Source organism: Lepisma saccharinum, chromosome 27 (genome assembly GCF_977018435.1).
Source record: "Lepisma saccharinum chromosome 27, izLepSacc3.1, whole genome shotgun sequence".
NCBI lineage: Eukaryota > Metazoa > Arthropoda > Insecta > Zygentoma > Lepismatidae > Lepisma > Lepisma saccharinum.
In genome coordinates, this window is record NC_139255.1 from 52,347,529 (window position 1) to 52,366,160 (window position 18,632).

At 35.4% G+C, this 18,632-nt stretch overlaps 1 protein-coding gene across 1 annotated transcript; it reads left to right on the forward strand.

Annotated features, from left to right (window-relative positions):
- Positions 1 to 5,584: 5,584 nt before the first annotated feature.
- On the forward strand, positions 5,585 to 15,995 carry LOC145980275 (glycine receptor subunit alpha-4-like). The gene is made up of 5 exons (XM_083113286.1): positions 5,585 to 5,659; positions 8,746 to 8,889; positions 11,609 to 11,868; positions 12,711 to 12,809; positions 15,076 to 15,995. Exons 1-5 carry the CDS (start codon positions 5,593 to 5,595, stop codon positions 15,346 to 15,348), a joined length of 843 nt encoding a protein of 280 aa, XP_082969412.1. The 5' UTR covers positions 5,585 to 5,592; the 3' UTR covers positions 15,349 to 15,995.
- Positions 15,996 to 18,632: the final 2,637 nt, after the last annotated feature.

Below are 18,632 nucleotides of genomic sequence, written 5' to 3' on the forward strand. Positions count from 1 at the left end.
CTGGAGTTCAAATTCTGAGTACAGTGTGAAGGTTTATGACATGAGATTGTTAGCCATTTTTATTGTCATTTATACTGTTCAATTTGTTGATGCAAGTGAGTGGTAAGGGTAAAGGTAAAGACACTTGAGTAAGTGTGCTAAAGGACATCTTTGTGATACGATTATAATAAACTGTTACATATATATGTATAAACCTGGTTTAGTCTTTCTTTGCACCTAGCAAGCCCTGCGATATTTCTGAGTCCTTGTACTACGACTGAATCAGTTAGCACATATGGGTAACTTTTGCCGACCCTCCAACTGCAGTGTTTAGCGTGTTGAACGCAGCCAGTACCAGTACTCCTGCGTCTTGGTGCTGAGCACTGCGTGGGTGGACGTTGAGTTATGTGAATGAGAAGAATGCACCAACAAGTGATAGTTGCAAGGAGGGCAGAGAGAGTTATTGTGCGAGTTTTGTAACTCAAATGGCGGAACAAAAGAAAATAGCAAAAGAGAATAGTGGTCAAAAAATGAGAGTACAATACAGCAAAGTTGTTACATCACCTCCAAAGAAGATTATGAAAACGGCTACAAGACGTATTGTACAACTCCCACGGGAAAACAAAAAGGATGTGAACGTGGATTCTTCATCCTCATCAGACACAGAAAAAGAACAAATAAAATACAAATATCCAGTATATTTGAGAGAATCCCCTTATAGTAAGCAAGAACAAGATATGGACAATATAAATTGCAGAAGATATTCGGATCGTAAATCAGTTTCTTGTAGACAAAAGGAAATATATCAGTCATTGTTGGACCTTTTACCAGACATGATTGAATCAGTTCGTGATTTAAATGATTCCAGGAAGAAACAGAAGATTTTAATTTCAATGCAACAAATTATAGGAAAGATAATTGCAATATTATCAGAAAGTTAAACTTGTAGAAGAGGATCAATAGGTATGTCTTTTATAGTGCAATGGAATATAAATTCATTTACAGCTAGAAGATTAGAAGTATTACAAATTATAGATGAGCATCATCCAGGTATATTGAGTTTGTCCGAATTTCGTGGTAGACAGCATCAATATTATCAAATACCTCATTACGAGTTAATATCTAATTTACATACTAAAGATACAAGAGGTGTAGGTTTATATATACATGAAAGTATAAAATTTAAAAGAGTAACATTACCAGAATCATTAGGGTTGATAAAATTATTTAATGTAGAATTAATAGCAGTGAAAATTAAGATGAACACATTAGAGTGTACAATAGTTTCAATTTATATTCCATCGAGTTATAAATCTCAACATATTAAAGTCACACACTTTAATGAATTATTATATTATGTCCATGACAATGTCATTATCACAGGTGATATGAATGCTCATCATGAAGCATGGGGTTGTAATTATAGAGATGCATTAGGATGTAGTATTTTGGACTGGATTAGTGATCGATCATTACATTTCATGAACGATGGGTCAGCTACTCATTATCCATGGAATGGTAAATCACCAACAGCCATAGATTTATCTATTGTGTCAAAAAATATAATAAATAAATTGTTTTGGGAAGTAGATTTTGTGAATAGGGGTAGTGATCATTTGCCAATTTTCATTACACTGTTAAATGATGCACACTCAGTACCTAAAATATATTCATTACCAATTAGAAGGTGGCAGGTTAAAAACATCGATTGGGAATTATATTCTATAATTTTGGACTCTTATATCTCAATGGAAGATATTAAACAGGAACAAAACATAACGTGTCAACGTTATTTACAATTAATAACATATGCAATGGATATTGTAGCTAAACGGAAGAAAATTAATAATAAAAACAACTTTCCTACTATAAGTTGGTGGAATGATGAGTGTCAAGATGCAAAAGAAGAAAGAATAAGATTGTCTGAAATATTTGCTGAACAACCTTTGCCAAATAATTGGATAAATTTAAAACAAGTAATTGCTAAAGCAAAACGTATCTTTAATAAAGCAAAAAGGCAAGCATGGGAAGAATTCTGTGAATCATTATCACCATCTGTTAAAACAAACACAATTTGGAAAAAAATAAATTTTCTTAAAAAAGGACATAAAATTAGAGTTTCACCTATAACAACAATTTGGCAAGAACATTTTGAAAAGAAGTTTACACCTAGTTATGTAAGAAATAAAATACCCGAGATTATAAATAATATAAGTTCCAGTGATGAAATTTATTCAAAAATAACATTGCAAGAATTAAGAGAAACTCTAAGTAATATAAAATCAACTGCTCCAGGATACGACGGAATAACGTATGAAATGATAGGACATCAATCGGACAATGCATTAAAAGTACTTGTAAATATTTATAATAATATTCTGAGAAGTGGAAATGTGCCACAAAACTGGAAAACACATCTGATACTACCTATACTTAAATCAACTAAAGATCCGAAAGAAGCTGAATCATATCGACCTATTACGTTGGCTCCTACAATTGAGAAGATATTTGAAAGATTATTATTAAAAAGATTAGAGTGGTATTTTGAGAAAGAACAATATTTTTATCCCTATCAGTTCGGTTTTAGGCTAAACAAGGGTTGTATTGATGCATTATCAACATTAACATTGCATGTTCAAAATGCAATGTATAAGAAACAATATACATTTGCTCACTTTATAGATATACAAGGTGCATATGATAGCGTTGATCCTCATATATTAATTGATATGTTAAATCAGACAAATACTCCGAAAATAATTATGAAGATAATATGGAACTTGATGATAAATAGGAAAATATTATTTTGGTTTCAGGACACACTTAGTGGGCCCCGTACCACTTCACAAGGATTACCTCAGGGAAGTCCACTGAGTCCATTATTATTTAATATATATATGAGAGGAATATTTCAATTTCATAATTCTACAATAAAAATAATTCAGTATGCAGACGACTTGTGTATATTAGGATCATTTTGTAATCCATATGAAGGTATTCAGAAAATAGAAAATAATTTTTATAAAGTGAAATGTTGGCTGGAGAGAATGAACTTTATCATATCACAGAACAAGTCAGCAGCTGTATGTTTTAATAACAAAAGTGAACATAAATATCCAAATACGTTGACACAAATTGCTGGTATTCCATTTCAAAATAAAATAAAATATTTAGGAATTAATTTTGATAGAAAATTAATGTGGATGGATCATATAAGGTATTTACAAGCTAAAGGTGAAAAAATTTTCAACATGCTTAAAATTTTAGGAAATACTAATTGGGGTGCTCACCCAAGAATAATGCTTTTATTTTACAAAAACTTTTTTAGGCCTAAGCTCGAATACGGGTGCAGTATATATGGAAATGCTACAGAAAGAATTCTATCTAAGATAGATAGTTTAGAAAGAAAAGTCTTGAGGAGATCATTGGGTCTCATGAATTCAGCTCCCAATGTAGGAGTTTATTTAGAATCCATGGAAAAACCTTTTAAGTATAGATGCAAATGGATTACAAATACATTCGTTTTCAAATGCTGGGAAACACAAGAACATCCAGTAAATAAACTTATGCAAGACCAATGGATTTTATATCAAGAGAACAAAATAAAGGGACAATATTCAACTTTCCTACAATGTAAAATAGAATTTCAAGATTTATTTTCTACAATAATAACGCATAGCAAACATCCAATTTATGAAATTTCATATGATCAAATACCGGTAAGGAATATTTCATTAACAAGTTATGAAAATATTCAATTATATTTACAAAATTGGGAGAATTATAGATTCATATACACAGATGCATCAAAAAATAAAGAAGAAGTAGGATGTGCTTTTATTGACTCTTCAAATGGAAATATTAAAAAGTTTAGACTACCTGGAGAGTGTTCTATTTTCTCGGCAGAAGCATATGGAATATATCATGCATTGATGTACATTAATAATATTCCAGATAAAAGGATATTAATATTAACAGATGCTAAAAGTGTTTTGTACAGTGTGCAATCTTCATATAAAAAGTTATATAAGGCATCAGCATTGGTACTTTACATAATAAGATTGTATGTTAAGTTAACTACAGAGGGAAGGACAATTCATTTTGCATATATACCAGCACATTCAGGGTTTCATTATAATGAACTGGCAGATAAAAATGCTAAAGAAGCAAGACTTATGGATCACAGAACGAATATATTATTATCATATACAGATATGTTACCAAGAGTTAAAAACAAAATTCAACAAGATTGGGAGATATGGGTCAAACAAAAATTTACATATATGGGTCATTCATATAAAAATGTACTAAATTTAAACAATAAGACTCCGTGGTTTTATACATTTAATATACCCAGAAAGTTTTTAGTTTTAATACTAAGATTGAGATCAGGTCACATACGTTTAAATCACCATTTACATAAAATTAATTTAGTAAATTCACCTATGTGCAAGTGCAATCTAGATCAGGAAGATGCTCATCATGTTATATTTCAATGTCCACTTTATACCACTCAAAGGGAGATGTTATTCAAGAATCTAATAAAGAAAGGAATACCTCTTCCAACTTCTTTATCCTGTTTAATATCGTCACCAGATGTAACAATTGTATTTATCATTTGTAGATTTTTTCATGATATTAATATAGACATATGAAAATTGTAAATATTCAAAATGTGTAACTTGATATAGTCACCAGATATGACAATTGTATTTATTATCAATTTTAAATTTGTATGATAATGATGTAGATAAATTATGTATAAGAAAACTGTATGTATTCAAAATTTGTAATTTGTGTAACAGTGTCATGCATGACATATTTTTAGGACACTTGGTGTAGAGCTGGTATAACAGCTAAAACCAATAAAGTATGAATGAATGAATGAATGTTGCTGGATAATGGAAGTGATTTTGGAAATGTGAATGTGTTAATTTGTGTAGTCAAGAACTATTATGATCTTAATACAATTTTGTTTGTAATAAGGAGTTTAATTGCGAGTGCAAGTGTAATGTATTAACATTAACTGACATCTAAATATATTTCTGGTGTGCGAGAGTTAGTAAGGTATACGTAAACATATCCTTATCTGTTTTCCCACTAGCTGAGGACTTCAAAGTAGGCTGATAAGTCTCATGCTCGCCGTTGAGGAATAAACGTAAGTTGATCCATTGAGAATAATCCGGGGAACGTAACATGTGGTAGACGTGAAATGTGGCTGGTAGCCCTCTAATTAGTTCAAAGAACGTGTAAAGAGGTCACTAGTGTGCACGTTCATACGGGCTGATGTGCGGAACGATGCGATTTCCCAACACTTTCGCTTTTGGCACTTACAACGTTTACCACTTTTAGTCCTCAATTTTTGTTGGTGAAATATTCAAATTATATGCATTCACAAACATTTAAACCTCGATGCAATTAAAAACATTAATAATTTTTAGATTAATTCATTTTGATATTTATATAGAAATGCACCAGAATTGATCATACAATGGAATTAAAAATACGTTTCTTGATTATTGAAGGGTAGACCCGTTCTTCTCGCCAGTGTCCAACGCCCGTACGCAAAGGACATTTTATTTATTTCTTATTTGCAGGTACCTCGTGACGACCATGTGCAATTTTGACTTCAAGGATTATCCTTTTGATTCTCAGGAGTGTGGACTACATATGAAAAGTTGTAAGTGTGTTTCAATAATTCCATATGATCGAAAAACAAAAGCATTACATAAAATCTGCCACGTCCTCTCACGTGAGCATCTGCCAGCTTAGCGCAGGGTAGAAACAATGAGATAGATACCTCTGGGTACAGATCAGGGTGACTAACACTACGAATATATGGAAAGAAACAATAGATTTAACCCACTACGGAGGGTACAATTCGTAATATGTTCTTGAATAATCATGTACAAATATTAGATAACTTTGGAAATCTTTTCATGCAATATTTTTCTTCTCTTTTTATTTCTTATTAATTGTAGCCAATCTTCTTCTTTGGGCTTCTTCTTCTTGTAATCGCTGAGGCTTTTTCTTCTTATAATTGCTAAGGCTTCTTCTTCTTGTAATTAATAAGGCATCTTCTTCTTAAGGCTTCATCTTCTTGTAATTACTAATTCTTCTTCTTGTAATTATTACATATTGTGCATTTTTCTTCTTTGGGCTTCTTTGTCGATCTTATCCAAATTGACGGAAATATTAAGAAAATCGTTCTCCCAGACAAACAAAGAGAAAGGGGTTAGTTAAAGATCGCCGCCTGGGCCGCCCAAACCTTAACTTGGAGCTGCAATAGATGCGCCTACCAAAAGTGCTTGGGTGACTGCCGTGAAATGACGCTACACCTGGGAAAAACAACCCAGAAGCCGCACGAAACTCTCAGTTCGTGGGAACCGAAATAGACCCAGAGTCGTAATTAAAATTCGACTTCTTTACTTTTGTATAATGATCACTTATGCTATTACTGAATATTAATTACCCTTTCCACCTTATTTATATCCTGTTATTGTACTAAGTTCATTTATTTATTTCATTATAATTAGTATTAATATCTGCAATCATTATTTCACCACATCATATCTTTGCTCCTTCTCCTTTCACAACGGCAAACGTCTTCTTGAGTGCTGCCGTCTCTGGCCCACTTTCTAAAACTGCTTTATGCATCATCAAATATATGCGTCGTTTTTCTTGCATGCTGCCATCTATGATCCTCTACCTCAAACGACAACAATGCAGTTTGTGTATGTGGCAAATCCAGCGTTGCTTTAAGAACACTTCTCAAGAGGTTTCGTCCATTCAACTGGATTTTTCTCAAAAGTGTCTAAATGTGAATCTGCCATAGTCATATTTAACTTCCTTGCTGTTTCATTAAGCAATTTGTCTGTAATCATTACTTTCAGTCTACAGTTAACAATTTCATTTCATTCTAAATATTGGTACCGAATACATGCTTTATCGATTATGCTGCCATCTTTCGGTGAGTTCTAAATGGTGTATTCTTACGTCACCATCGCGTATTAGCCCACCCAAAGATCTTACATGAGTAATTTTCGAGCAACGCCAATCAAGATTTTAATGTATGGCTGGATCTACAAGGTAATTTAAAATCCGAACCACTAGAGTTGTTCTCATACCCAAGACATGTGCATTTTGCCTGCTTTCACACAGTTGTATTTTTCTAGTTGTTACTCGATATTTTACCGCAGAGCACGAATTATATTTCGAACTCAAAAAGCTTTAAATTTAGATCTGAAATTTAATATTTCATTTGTAAGTCTCTTAAAATTGTATATTTAAACATTTCACAAGGTATCCATTTTGAAGTGACGCATGACGCTCACTACACTTTCGCATGATATTTTCACCCTGTACGTATTTACTAAACAAAATGGCATACTATTTACGAAGGATCATGTTAAACATCGGTGTCTCGCGTAGGTTCGACAAAGTGCGGGAACTAAGTCAACGTTGACTGAAGTGACATGCACTTCGGTCTATCGTACTTACTATCTGGACTGTTTCATATGTGAGCTATGTAATTTCTGGCTAATATTTACATAAACACAGTTGATGGATGCACAAATTCACTGTTTTGTCACGAATATGTTACATACATATCTTTGCGATCTTCGCCGAGCATTTTGAAAGACTTAACAGAACATCCAGTTGCCCGCTGAGCACTAATCTATGAGAATGAATGAATGAATAAAGAGAGAATGGGAGAGAAATTAAAGAACAAAGAAACAGGAAGAAAAGATAGGTGCAATAATAGAGAGACGAAAGAGAGAAAAGAGAAAGATGTTAAGAGAGAAAATGAGAGGGAAAGTTGGGAAGAAGGAAGGGAATGGAGAATGAAACAGAAAGATGAAAACAAACGGAGGGAAAAGAAATAAAGGAGCAGAGAAAGAGGAGGAAAATGAGAGATGCAAGCCGAGAAAGGGTGAGAGAAAATCAAGAAAGATACAAAGAAAGAAAGAGAGAGGTAGAGAACGAATGAAAGGGAAATAAAAGAACAAAGAAGAATAGAAAGGTGTAGTGGCAGAGAGACGAAAGAGAGAGAGAGAGAGAAAAAGAAAGTTGTTGAATGAGAGGAAAAGTTAGATAGAATGAAGAAGATGGAGAAAGAGACAGGAAGATTGAAACACACTGAGGGAGAAGAAATAAAGGAACAAAGAAAGTGGAGGAAAACGAGAAAGAGGAAGAGAAAATGAAGGAAGATAACAAAAGAAGGAGGTAGATAAAGAAAATGAGGAAAAAGAAACAGAGGAGAAGAAAGATAGAAAACGTGAGAGCAAGAACAGAACGATAAACGAAAGTGTAGTAAAAATCGAGACCTTAAAACCTGGAAATATTTCGTTCACCTGCGAACCCACTTGAACAAATTTCTCTGGTAGAGTGAGATTACTTTAGTAATATCTCTGGCTGTTTTGCATTGGCAGTTCTGTAGAGAGTCATAAGTCCCGGAGCAGCCAATGAACAAACGAGCCGCTGTGATGACGTCAATTCTACCCAGCGCCTATCGCTATACCTGTTACTCGCGCTCTGGACTGTTGGTAGGCTCGCTAACTGGACTCGCGCGGTCAGCTGGAGTTGTAATGAAAATAATCTGACTTTAACGTCATTGGATTTCATTACTACCACAGTCCGCCAGCTTTTCAATCCGTGATCCAAAAAAAACAACTTACAGGCACATGTTCAAAGAAGGATTTTATTGTGTTACAGAAATCGCAAAATTCTGACAAGACTTGATTTTTTTTCTCTAACTTCTTTCAGACTCCCATTCAATTGAAGATGTAAAGCTGGAATTCGATTCGGATGTGCAGATGGACAATTCAATGCCACCTATGCCACAGTTTGTAAGGAAGTCGGTGTCAGGTATCAACTGCAGCATAGAAGTGTATTTTGGCGAAGCAAGGGGTAAGGCAAAGTATGAGGTGGTTTCCAATTACGAATTATTTGTCCTGTAGTTTACGTCAATTACAAGCATATGAACACAATTTTTAATGTAACGTTTCAGAGGAACACACGCTCTCTTCATCAATTATTTTTTAGTTTGATTATTGTTAAAGTTATAACAATGGAATCCATTTAACAAAAACAAAAAGAAGCATTTAAACAAATAATCTTGTCAAGAATGTTGTAGAATGGAGTTTTTTTAATTGCCTGATAATATTTGGGATCCATAATTAAAAGTTTATAACATATTCATTTAATATAATAATAATAAAAACATATTCCTTGTTTGACAGTAAAGTTATTATATTCAAGCTAAGTGGCGGCCAATAAGGGTCGAGGGGGAGCAGTTGCCCTCCCCCACTTTCGCCACTTTTGCCCCGCATGAGGTTTACCCTCAAATCCAATTTTACAGCACTATCCTATAGATTATGCAACAAAATTATACCGTTCGTACAACAGCACAAAGATCTTGGAGTCATTTTCGACAGCAAACTCACTTTCAGCCACCATATAGATTATATAACTTCTAGAGCCATGAAAACCCTTGGGCTAATTTACAGATTTACAGGTATCACACATGTTTCTGCCCTCAAAACCTACTTTACAACGTGCATTGAACCTATTCTTGAATATGGATCCTGTATTTGGTCAAAGGCCTGTGATATCAACATAAAGGGAACAAACAAAGTGGTAGATTTTTCATCAGAATAGTCGAACATAGATGTCCAGCCCTTGCAAACTTTTCCAAACACGAAATTCTATTCACTCTACAAATTCACGATCTTTCCCTTTGCCGTCAAGTTTCAGAACTAACATTTCTTTTCAGAATCATGAATGGACAACTTTTCAGTAACAAACTCTTGCCACATCTTCACATGCGGACCTCACGTATCAACAGCAAATGCAACAACTTCTTTTACACAAAAGCCTCAAGACTATCCCTAGAACAAAGGTCATTTCTATGTAGGCTACAAACAAGGTACAATACACTAAATGATCCTCCAGGCTTCCATCTATCTAAGCAGGCTTTCAGAATGGCGAGCATCAAGCAGCTGAAGAGTAATTAATATTTGTTATAGGGTAACTTCGGTGATTAACGCCACCAATTGGTCATTTCGTTCTAGAACTCATACATTTTTATTGTTAGGAACATGAAAGTTACATGTATAGGAGAATGAACTTTCCTCTATTGTGTAATAATAAAATATTGATTGCACTGTTATAATGAAAGCAATAAAATATTAAATTCTGTGTTAATGCAAAATGGCGTTATTTCCAGACCTGTCGGGTAATAACGCCATGTTCATAATTACATGTAAAACATTCACATTATCCTAATTACAAGTAAAACATTCACATTTTCTTTACTAAACTGTACTAGGAAAAATAATTACTGTAGTAAGTTATTAGAAAAAAAAGTCTTTTTTTTGTCTTTTCGCGATACCCAGTCCCTCAAAGTTCTGCGAGGAACGTGCAGCACATGCTATCTTCTATCCCTTGTTTGATGGCCGCCATAGCTTGCCTCAAGTCATCCACTGATCATTTGGCCCGTATATTTCTACATTTCCTCGCCATTTGAAAGAGGAAATTAGCCGAGAATAAATATCTGTACGCCTCGAAAGTAACTGAGCAAGGATAAACCTATTTTCGAAATCAACATTTCCTTAAATTTGAGTTTAAATTGAGTGGCGTTATACCCCGACACGATGATGGCGTTATTTCCCGAAACAACAGACTGTAGTTTAACCAACTGTTCTAAACTTACGACACCGACCATGAAAACCGTACACACATCATTCACTTACGTAATAAACGTATTGTGTACGTACAGCATTGTTAACATTTAAAATCTAATCCTACAATAGAAAAACACTCACCTTTGTCGGCGCGATGAAAATGTGGACTCTTTTTCCTCGAAACTCAACTCAAACGTCTACACTGTTCAAAGTGTTTCTCTTAAATGAAGGCTCGACAATGGCAACCGTTCTTATCAGCAATGCTGCCAGGCACCATTGTTTATGTCACAACGGTGAGTCACACCTTAACTTTACATGCGTCCATGTTTTCAGAGTTGAAACTTTGAAATGGCGTTATTTCCCGCCTGGCGTTATTCACCGAAGTTACCCTACTCTAGTTATTGTTTTATTCTTGTTACATATATAGGTGTGTTTGTGTATGTGTGCGTGCTTCTCATTTGTTACTTTCTCTCTGTATTCAGGATTTCTCAAATAAATAAAATAAAAATTAAAAAAACATATAGCACATAGGGAAATATACTGTCTTTGCCCCCCCCCCCCCACCCGGTTTTGGAACCCAATCGCCGCCACTGCCAACAATGTAAGATTATTGACAAGATTCATTGCGTAACTACTTCATTTGTTTTTTGTTAAATGTATTCCATTGTTATAACTGTGTGCTAAGAAAGGAAATGAGCGTGTATTCTCCCGAAACGTTACATCAAAAATTGTGTTTATATGCTTGTAACAATTGTAAACTACAAGATAAGTATTTCTATAACGCAAGCAATACGGACATACAAGAACAATTTCGATTTAGAAACTAGTTTCGATGTATGATGGATCTAGACATATTACGGATTGAGGCGTCAATGTAAATTAAGCATGGTTGCCAGGGTAGCTGAAGAAATCGGAAATTAATGATAATATTATTATATCAACAGGTGTGTACAGCTGTTTGGGGTTCGTGGTGAAGTTCCAGAGGCGCTACCACTACTTTATCTGGCAGGTGTACTTACCCTCGGGAATCCTGGTCGCCATCTCCTGGTTGTCCTTCTGGATAGACGTGAATGCTATTCCCGGAAGGGTGGCGCTTGTCACAACCACCCTCCTGACCTTAGCCACGCAGTTCTCCACGATCCAGAAGTCTTTGCCGCCTGTGTCGTACCTCAAGGCTATCGATATGTGGATGCTCGCATGTGTGGTGAGTCTTTATCATTGTATGTATCAGTTACGTTCCGAAGGCTTTTTCATTGCCGAGTAATTTAATGAACTTGGACAACATACTACTCACAGCGCTCTGGAGCCCTTTCAAAGCATCGGATTGCGCTGAAAGTTGGTATAGAGGCTATAGAGGCCATGGGGAAGCGAATGCTGACGAGAAAAATAGTTCAAATTTTCACCACCAGGTGTAAATGTGGCGCTTAGAATTAAATTTTCCCTACTCAGAGCCTTCTGGAGCTCTTTCGAAGCTACATTTTCCGGTGAAACTTGGTATAGAGTCAGTGGAGACCAGGGGGAAGCGAATGCTGACGAAAAAAGAAATTTCAAAATTATGCTGTTGAATCACTGATCACGTTTGTCTTACGCTTCCAAGGTGTCATTCACATTCGCGGTGCGCATGTCTGCGCACTTCTGTAGTGATATAAACTAAAAAAAAACTTTTGCAGGCTCGATTTTTCTTGTTAATTCAGAACCACATTTCCACCTGGTGGTGAGAATCTGAACTATTTTTCGCCAGCATTCCCTTCCCCATGGCTGCATAGCCTCTGTATCAAATTTCGCTCAGTCCGATGCTTCGAACGGATTCAGAGGGTTCTGAGTAGGAACATTTTTAATCTAAGCACCACATTTCCACCTGGTGGTAAAAATTTAAACTATGTTTTTCGTCAGCATTCGCTTCCCCATGGTTTGCATAGCCTTTGTAGCAAATTTCACAGAAATCCGATGCTTCGAACTGTGAATTCTAAGTGGGGATATCTAACCAATTTCTAAATCTTTAGGCGTACCATTTAGAGAATGTGTATTTTTTATGTTTGTTTTCAGATATTTGTGTTCCTAAGTTTGGTGGAATTCGTCTCAGCCCTTACTTGGGAGAAAAGACAAGGGAGAGTGCAGAAACCAACCACGAAGACGATGATGAAGGTAAAGTTATTGTTTATGAACTAATGTCCATTTACATTTAGGACTAATTATACGGAAGTAGGGGTGGTACTAAGACGAGACTTAGCAGTATCGTCTCGATTTATAATCACCCGCTAAGTTCTAATTTCGGTCTCGTCTAACCTCTAAATATATTTAGTATAAGCAATCAATCAATTTCATCTTATCACAATTCGTTCTCAACTTCGAAATTAGCCAAAAGTTGGAGAAAATCGAGGTAAAATAAATCAAATCAATCAAACAGAAATATGATAACTTTGGAATTACGATAAAGAAAATATACTGACAATAAATAAACCATATAGATATGTGATTGAAGTGTCCGAATAAGTGAATAATAAAGTGAATTTTTTTTAGATAATTATTTTTAAATATCATACCGAAGTCTGGAACGACATCTACAGACTCGGACCCTTAGCAACTGGATTCCAAACAGACATACACACGTTAGCCCTTGAGCAATTGTAATTTCAGGGAGGAAAGTTGCTTACTTCATAAAAAGTTTTGCAAATGTGTAATCTTGTAAAAACTGAAAGCTAAATGCATTCTGTAGAAGTATCAATATGAAAATTAATCTAAGGTAACATTATAGTATAAGGGAAACGGATATCTTCAAATTTACAGGAGAAAGTACTTACGGAAATCATTTTCTGTAGCGTTGTAGAAGTTCATGAATTTAGTTTTGATCCATTTTAATGCGAAAACTTGTAGTTTTCTGCGAAAATCTCTGTCCGACACACTGTTTCTGCTGCCGCCATTTGCTTTCTGCACGAGAGTACAATGTTCCGTGTGTTAAGATGATGCAATCCTATAGTCAGTGTTTCAGCCTCTCCGTGTTTTCACTAGAACATGACGTGTCGAGTATTTTTAATATTTTTAATTTTTTTTTAACTATGCTTGCCTAACCTAAGTTAACCTAACCTAACCTTACGGAAAATGGTTTTTGGGGCTAACGTCAATGGTTTTTGGGGCTAACGTGAATGGTTTTTGGGGCTAACGTCAATGTCTTGTGGGGCTAACGTCAATGGTTTTTGAGGCTAACGTCAATGGTTTGCTACGTATTAGCATAATTTCAAATCCCGGCACGAAAGTAGGTATTTTCCAGTGAACGAGGTTGCAACACAGCATAAATCGACAAAACACTCGCACAACGAACCTTGAACCAGTACGCTATCGCCCGCCATAATGTGTTACAGAATCGAAATAACAAGTAACAGTAAGTACTCGTAAATGTAAGAAATAGACATTATCTTTGTTAGAAATGCATTATTTCACCTCAGGGAATGTTCCGCATTCCAAAATAGTACGTTAGCAATGTAAAAAATATGATTTATAGGTGTTTCCCTTATACTATAATAGTACCTAATCTAATTTTGGCGGAAATATTGTCTCTCGTGGGGACGGAATTGTAAACACTTTCTCACTAGACCTTCGTGACACACAACTGTGTACGTTTCCTTATCAAGATTTCACCTTCTTCTTCTACAAACAAAACTGGGGTCGGGTACCCTATTCTACACCCTCGAATTTTGAATTATTTTTTTTTTCGTTATGAACATTATTTGATCCTATTTGTAAAAAATTACTTTCCGCGCTATTTAGAAACATCGTTTATTATGAAGAACTAATTTTTGTAACGAGAATATTTGAAATGTGCGAAAAATTGAGGGTGTAGAAAAGGGTACCCGAGCCCAAAACCGTTAAGTGGTTTCTCGTTATCGATTAATTAAGCAGAATCTTGGTATACGCTGTTTAGTCTAAAGAATATAATCAATTAATTACTTGCTTAACTCACAAAAATCCATCAGTTGGCTCTTAATTAACAGTATAATTAATAATCATCTCCAATCGAACGTTTTTTGGTTTTATATGAATCTGTTTCAGTATATATTTTCTTATAATCTTCTTAATATGCACTCCACAATGCAAATAAAATAGTTCAAAAGCAGTAAATTGCAACACAACATGCTTCAACACACTTCACTTATCTGAGAATAAACTAGTTGCTCCCTCTCCCGTGCGAGGGACAAGATTCAGCATGCACAGGTACGTACAAGGCGGATACATACAGGCGGGCTCAATGACTGGTAGTGAAAGAGAATTGGTTGACATGAACGAAGTATCTTTGAGTTGATTATGTAAGTTTTTGAGAAGTTTCAACAGAATTATAGTACACGCCTGATTATTCAAACCATGATTATGCATATACACATTAATTAAACATATTTTATCTTTGTTATTTTCGCAGGTGCCTCGCAACGTAAGAAGGGTGTTCCCGACTCCTGACGCAGATAGTAAAGGATTATGCAGACCATCGCTAATTCGTCCACTGCCAGCCTTTGGAACGTTAGGTAAACGTAACGGAAAAGGCGAAAAAGCTACACACGTCGAGACACCAACGCCTCCAGCGGTGGAAATCCAAACTAATCACGAGAATGTCGTGGACAGGGTTGCCAAGTTTGTCTTCTTCCTACTGTTCCTGATTTTCAATGTGGTGTACTGGTGTGTGTACCTTGCTTGAAGGGAGGAAACGTAAGATGCCGCAACTACGGGTGTCGGACACGGGGAGGCAGAGGGGAAATGTCCAGAAATTGTTTTCTTTTAAGGGGTCAGAGGAGAAGTGTGAAGGGTGTTGCTTTCTTGGGTAGTAACAAACACGTTTTAAGCGAACACGAAATGCAATGTATAAAGGCGTATATTTCAGATTTCTTAAGAACATAGTGAATATTTTGTTCTAAAGAATTCACAATTGCTCATTTCATAACGTCAGAAGTAAAAAATATATATATTTCTTAAACAAGATCACTTTGAGCTGGATAACTAACTTCGTTTACAACAGCCTTCTACATCTAAAACCTATAGATTTTTTTCTGTTCTCTATGTTATTTTTGTAGACGTCAACTTAAAATTTGCAACACGGAACTTGGAGAATATAAGCACCATAAATCACACCTTCAGACATGTTATTGACACTAGTGATTTCCTAATATGTATTCATTTGTAGTTAAAAAAGTTCCAATTGTCGCCGTAACATTCACAATAAATTATATTCTTGATAACACTTGAATGATTTCCAAACAAAAACTATTCCATATGTTAAAATTTAGTTACTGTAAACATTATTTATTAGATTAACACTTCCATGTCTTATTCCAATGATAACCATTGTTGCGTGGAAGTATTTTATTCCGGCGTAAGATGGGCCAGTTATAATAAAGAATGAAAAAAATATTGAAGAAAATAAAATCAGATTTTTCTGGTATTTTGTTATTTTTGTTGTATTTCATTAGAATTTGCAATATTCCGGGCACAGCAACAACAATACCAGATCGAAATCATATTACTCGTTATGTAAAGGGTGTACAGTAGGATCCATGAGTATTACCGTGCAAATTGCCCATCACTACGTTCGTGCACTTTGTTTGACCCAATAAGAGCTTCAAGAACTAAAAGAAATCTCAAAACAAGCTGTTGACAACTTCTGCACCAGCGTACATACAAATCCATTTCTTAAAAAAACACGTAGGATGTAAGAGAAAAATTTATAAAAATAGTCATGAACAATTTGCATTGTAATACTCATGCATCCCACTATACCTATGTAAATTTTGAACTTTATATAACACAATATAAAATATAACTCTGGTTCGCTCGTGATTATTTTCAGATTCTTCGCTTAAAGTTTGATTCATATTTCACTTCAAATATTTGATTTGTATTACAAGCAGTGGCGTAGCGTAATTCTGTGAAAGGTGTAAGGCCTCCTTAGATAAACCTGACCTGAATATTGGATAAAGAAAACCTAAAAACATTTTAACTAAATAGAATCTATTTGAATCTAAGTCATGTATGGGCACACTCAATTTCAAACACAAAATGCACACACTCTATGTTAACAATAATAGCATATTACTTAATGAAAATTCTCATTTATACTATAACTCGATCCGACGATCCTTTAGTCTGAACACCTCAATCACGTCGTCGTAGAATCGGGAGTTTCTGGTCAATGTCTTTGGCAGCACCTTTTCAATGGATATCAGTCCCAAGTCAGATTTCCTTGCCTGAGTCTTGTGCTGCGTTGAAATGTATGAATCCTCTTCAGTGCAGAAAACGAACTTTCCACCGACGAGCTTGAGGCAGGAACAGTGAGGAACAATTCTGTTAGTTTGTACACTTGTTCAACAGCTTCATTCAAATGGGTAGTACGCAGGTACTCATGAAGTTCAAACACACTCTTTACTCGATATTCGGCTTCAGAATAAATTACCTGTAGCTCAACTTTCAACTAGTAGCAATTGAAAAATTTTGCGTACAGCTTAGTTAAGGACACAAACTCTTCTTCTGGAAAGGTCATGTCATATTTTCATTCTTTATCTTTCACTAAAAAAGGCATTTGTGGGTAATGCGTAGAATACAATTTGCAAATGCAAGCAAATGGATTCGAGAATAATACTTATTATCATGGTTACGATATTTGCGCAAATTTTGAAAAGCATATCAAACAACTTAGTGAAAGGAAAAGCTCAAAAAAAATATCTGTAAATCATAAAGCTAAGTACATATTTTGCACGCGCCAAACTTTGCGGGCGCTGCCAGATCTAGGATTGCCAGACATTACTCTTTTATCGTTAACTTCGCTGCTTCTAATGGAGGTAATATCCAACATTAAACCATCTCGTTTGTGAACTTAATAGTTAGTTTAGACATTAAAAATGACACCCGTTTTGTTACACCTCCCGTCAAGCATTGTTGAAACAACACGGGAGTCGAATTTCTTTGTTCTCTTCCGACCGTGGCAAGCATATGAGTCATACGCAGCGGCAACCATGCCAGCGTAAGCTTCGCCTGCCTGGGGACAGAAATTGTCGCCAGTTAGCACCCACTCGTAATGCGCCTTACATCCGTCCCAGAATCGGGGTGCCCTGTCATTGGTTGAGAAGATACTACGTAAGCAAACACACCCGCCATGGGCGAGTCCAAATCATTTCTTCCATTCACCTACACGTAAGTCCTCTGAAGAAGCCTTACAGAGAAACAACTCGAATCAAAACAGGTCCTCAATTGTTTCGTTAAAAGTTCTACTTGCAATCTGATATTGCTATGTGTGTTCAAGCGATAAATGCGGGAATGAAATACGTTTTCTTCAATAATTTCAACTTGTAAGGTGGACTTACAAGCCTTACGTGGACACTACGCCGCTGATTACAAGTATACGACCCAGTAAACAATGTTGAAAATGGTGAATGCGCCAAGGTATAGTACTCGAGAACGCTTGTCCACCATGTTTTCCTTCTTTTTGATTTTGTTTTCTGACCATTCGTGATCGAAAATTCGTAGTCCTTGCAATTGACCAGCAGTCAAGCGTCTACCCATCACCAACGTTGGAATAGTTCTTGAATCTTGGGGAAATTGCTTAATCTAAAATGAAAACAACATCATGAATACTTAATAAAAAACAATACTTTGCTAGTTTAAGGTAGCTAATTAGTGTCTTCATAAATCTCACTATTTTGTAAAGTTTCAAATTAAGTCAGAAATTTTACAATGATTATTGAACATTACTTTTAGATCGATTTCAAGCTTAACATGTACAGACACGGACACTTCTGGGTTGTAATAATCCCATTAACTTTCAATTGAGTCCTTACAATCCAGAAGTGTCCATGACTGTACAAATATTATCTAAAATAACCTGCCTCAAATTTTAATGCCCATTATTATGTAATGACCAAATATATTAGTGTCAGAATTACCATACAGTTGGAGGAATGCAGAGTGGTATGCATAAGTATTACCAAACAA

Excerpts from the sequence above, each read along its gene's own strand:
- LOC145980275 (XM_083113286.1), top strand. The coding sequence starts at position 5,593 with ATGTGCAATTTTGACTTCAAGGATTATCCTTTTGATTCTCAGGAGTGT. Across the intron at positions 5,660-8,745 it reads TGGACTACATATGAAAAGTT|ACTCCCATTCAATTGAAGAT; the intron begins GTAAGTGTGTTT and ends AACTTCTTTCAG. Across the intron at positions 8,890-11,608 it reads GTATTTTGGCGAAGCAAGGG|GTGTGTACAGCTGTTTGGGG; the intron begins GTAAGGCAAAGT and ends TTATATCAACAG.